The sequence below is a fragment of the Cyprinodon variegatus genome, unplaced genomic scaffold (genome assembly GCF_000732505.1).
Source record: "Cyprinodon variegatus isolate N-32 unplaced genomic scaffold, C_variegatus-1.0 Scaffold1337, whole genome shotgun sequence".
In the NCBI taxonomy this organism is placed as follows: domain Eukaryota; kingdom Metazoa; phylum Chordata; class Actinopteri; order Cyprinodontiformes; family Cyprinodontidae; genus Cyprinodon; species Cyprinodon variegatus.
Genome location: NW_015151790.1, coordinates 113,006 through 117,176, shown reverse-complemented (window position 1 = coordinate 117,176; position 4,171 = coordinate 113,006). Strand labels below are relative to the sequence as shown.

Sequence of the window (4,171 nt, the reverse complement as noted above, 5' to 3'; positions counted from 1 at the left end):
TTCCAAAACATACGTTCACACGTGGGGACTGACCCATCGTATCAATTTATGAAAAAAAAAAAGTCCAAAATGGAAGTTACAAGGTTTTTTCCCGACAGTGACGATATGCATGTTTTCACATATATTCCTCATGTTTTGTCCTTATTACTCTAAGGGAATTGCATTTTTTTCCCATTTTTGCTGCAGGCAAAGAACATGTTTTGTAAATGGGACATTTAAAACAAAAAGCTATCTAGAAATTTAACGTTGAATAGGTTTTAATAAAAAAAAAAAAAAAAAAGGCTTTGAGACTTTGCTGTTTTCTCAGTTTCTGTTTTTCACATTTACTTTCCATATTTTATTTGTTTCAATTTTCAAACTTTTAACTTCTTTAAACATATTTTATATTCTTTAATGGTTTTTTTTTTGGGACTTCTGGACCTAAATATGTTCTTCTTTAGTACAGCTCTCTTTCAGGGAACTCTGGGAGATTTATATATTCCTTCCCCCAGGTACATAGATAGTTAGATTTACTTCAAAAATACCATGTCATATATTCATCTAAATCTGAAATTAGCAGAGAACATAAATTTAGTTTACTTTCCCACAGTGGAAAATGTTCAGGTTTTCCAAGCAGGAAAGTGAAACACAAAAGGATCAGGCAAAAAAAAAAACACGGAGGCACTAAAGAATGAATCAAGTTTACAACATAGGAAAAATCTTACAGTTCACTTATTAAAAAGTAGAACAAAATAAAAAAAATAAAGCAGTGTAGAAAGAAGAAGCGGTTTTAAAAACTGAGGAAAATGTGAAAGTTTATACATAAAAAGGCGTTCTTCACAAGAATAAAAATAAGGCTGCAAAACAACAGGTATGTAGAAATATAGTGTTGCGCCGATGCCATTTCTTGGCCCCGATACCGATACCCGATACCTGGCGGTGCAGTATCGGCCGATACCATAATAATGTAAAATAATTGCCATCATGGCTTGTCAAGCTGCTGCCTACCTTTGTGAAGCAGGAAAAAATCTAATACAAAGTGAATCCAGTAGAACTTTGTATTGCCTAACAGGAGTGGGTGACAATAGTTGAATAAACTTATGGCTCTCAAAATGGTATCGGTGCCCTATTTGTTGGTACTCGCCGATACCGATACCACCATTTTAGGGCAGTATCGGGGCCCCGTCCGATACTGGTATCGGTATCGGTACAACACTATAGAAATGTGATGTTTGTTCAGAGCAGAGACCGTTATCAAGTCTAACAGCTGTTTGGAAGAATGATCTTTAAAAGCAAGTGGGATTAATGTGAATCTGTAGTGTAGCTTTAATATTTTGCAGCATCTCTAAAAGCCCTTTGGATCTAAACAGCAGCTCCTCCAGGGTCAGCGAGATAAATGGCTAATCTAAGCTTCTGTTTTATTATTTGATGCGACTCACTTTTAAAATTCAATTTGCTATTTGGATTTTCTTTTTTCCTTGTTTTAGCCTTTGTTTACTAGTAGGGTCATTTATTAGTTCATTCTTCCCTTGATGCCACCTTTCAGCTGCAACCATCGTGCAGAGCAAGGCGGTGGCTGAGCAGGGTCTGGAGGAAGGAGAGCTGGAAGCAGAGAGAGGCATGGAGGAGGTGGAGGACATGGGCCTGGGCTGGATGGAAGACTGCTGCACCGCGCTGGAGCTCCATGCAGCTGAGCAGGCTGTTCAGGTGAGGTCCTGTAACTTCCAGACGCCGCGGTTTGAGAAGGGAAGCGGCTAATGCTGGACTCGTTTGGTCATTTCAGGAAGCAGCAAGCTGGGCCATTCATAATCTGCTGTTGAACGGAGCTCAAGTAAACCCTTCAGAAGAGGAGCTAGAGGGCAGGTGGGTGGCGTAGAGGTTAGGTTTAGAAAAAGTCTTCTGAATGAGTTCAGAGCTGTTTGATTAGATCTGGATGTTTGTCTGTCAGGACTCCTGTTCACAGGCGGTTAATGGCTGCAATGCTGCTGCACCCGTCCTCTCCCAGTGTGTTCATCGCAGCCACCAGCGCCATCGCCACGCTCATTACAAACAACAGTGAGTGAGCTTTTTCCTCCATGTTTTGTTTGTGTTTTCCAAACAGAGGAAATGTTTTGATTTGCCATCTTGTCTTACTTCCTGTCTGACTCATGACATTTCCATTGAATTCCTGCGTTGGTCCAAACAAACTACACCTCTGATTTATTTTGGTAGCAGAGAATCACTGGTGGTTTGCACTGACTCTTTCACTTCAAGGTGTTCTCATTTTTACAGACATCATAAGACTGGATTCTTTTATCCTGAGCAAGATACGTTTTTGTGTTTTTTACGCATAGTCTATGGTCTTATTTAACCCAGGACTGGAGGTCAGGCCTGTGGGCAGCCGTCCAGTTCTTTAACATCTAACTCAGTCTTCCATGTCTTTCTTAATTTAACATTTGTACCGTTGAAACTATGGAGTGAATTTTGTCCCATTATTGTTGCAAGCAAATAACAGTTTTTGTAAATGGAAATCCGAGAAGTAATGCAGGTTTTTAGAGTAAATTAGCTTTTTTTCTCATGTTTAAAAAAAAAAAAAAAACTTTTATTCATATTTTATTTATCTTATCTTATTTTTTTTTTTTAAGATTTTATATTTCTTGATTATAATTTTTTTTTTTCATATTTGGTTTTACAAATTGTTTTCTATTTCAAATTGTGTTTTAAAGATCCAATTCACTTCACTTCCAACCCAATACAAACTCTTGCTCTTGATGCACATAATTGACCAAAACAAATGTTGTGGCCAAAATGCCTCTTTACTCCTCACTTCAGAGGAATTATAAAATAAAATTGTAAGATTATTTTTTTATGATTGAATATATAAAAATATGGAAACAAGGTAAAAAGGAACAATATTTAAAAAATAAAATCTGTGAAAAACAGCAGGGATTGTAAAAAACTTTTTTTCGATTGAGAAGATTTTTGGTTTCATTTTAAGATTGCATTTTCTTAAAATTTCCACTCAAAAACCTTATGTAGAAAATCTTCTATTGACAAAGTGTTTTTAAAAATTATTTTAATTTACAATACGTCTTATTTTTGCTTGCAACGATAATGGAACAAACCTCACTCCGTAGATGGCCTGAACAGTGAAACGTCTGTAAGCAGAATCGCTGATAGTTCCCTATATCAGAACTAAGTGTCCAAGTCCTACAGCTCTACATCACAATGGAAGCTTCCAAACCCAGAGACAGACAGGTCATCAGGCTGAGAGGTACGGTTCATCCATTTAGGGAAAACCCCTTCATTGGTCTCTGATCCAGTAGAGATGTGTTTGATAGTGCTTCTTCAAGCATTTTGAAGCAGCTGCTGCAGCCTTAAAAATAAAATACCATTAAATGTCTTATTTAGTAATTCAGGGCTAATCTAAAGACCAAATAAGAGAAACATCGCTCCATCCTGCCTTCCAAAGTTAGAAAAAAAATGGATTTTACTTTCTTTTGTAGATTGAATTAATTAATTCATTTTTGTTTAGTTCTTGAACGGGTTTGTTATTTTTTTCATTAGTTACTATTATTTTATTAAGGTTAGTTTTAGTTAAGTTTGCATTAAATTTTTATACATTATAAGTTGAGAGTTTATACAATTTTCAACTATTTCTGCTGAATGCCTATTTCTTTAGGTGCTTTGGAGGGTTTTGCTGGATTCTTATATCCGCTGGGTTTATTTCTAGGAGATGCTGGTGGAGCTGCCAATTAGAGCAAACTATTGTTGAGGGTTGCTAACGGTTACATAAAGTTTTGATGCATCTGCTAAAAGCCAATAAAAAGGTGATTTCGCATAGGGCTGGGCGATATAGAAAAAAAGCTTATCGATAAAAAAAAATGCATATTGATCGATATCAATAATTATTGAAAAGATTTGAAACCATATTTTATGTGCAGCTCTGCCTGGACTTTTTATAATCTTGCTAAATTATTTAATTTTAATAAAGAACACAAACACAGACTTCCAAATAAATCTTTATTTAACCAACATTTTTAACCATACCATAATTGTTTTAAAGAAAAATAACTTACTGAGTTATATTATTAAATACTGACAAAGAATAAACTAAAGTGACCAGAAAAGTGACCAAAACAAATAAATAAATAGAATACCCTATTTGGGTGGGAATAGTACACCACCAGCTTGTGGTAATTAAAAGATTGTA

At 35.7% G+C, this 4,171-nt stretch overlaps 1 protein-coding gene across 3 annotated transcripts in view; it reads left to right on the top strand.

Annotated features, from left to right (window-relative positions):
- The window catches only part of lrrk2 (leucine-rich repeat kinase 2), a 78,002-nt gene that overhangs the window by 25,719 nt on the left and 48,112 nt on the right, over positions 1-4,171 (top strand). For all 3 annotated transcript variants that reach the window (XR_001482146.1, XM_015402344.1, XM_015402343.1), the window contains 3 exons: positions 1,526-1,686; positions 1,763-1,842; positions 1,928-2,034. Coding sequence is in view for 2 of the 3 variants with exons in the window: in XM_015402344.1 (XP_015257830.1) it covers positions 1,526-1,686; positions 1,763-1,842; positions 1,928-2,034 (348 nt within the window). In the remaining variant the exon portion in view is untranslated. The remainder of the gene's footprint in view (positions 1-1,525; positions 1,687-1,762; positions 1,843-1,927; positions 2,035-4,171) is intronic.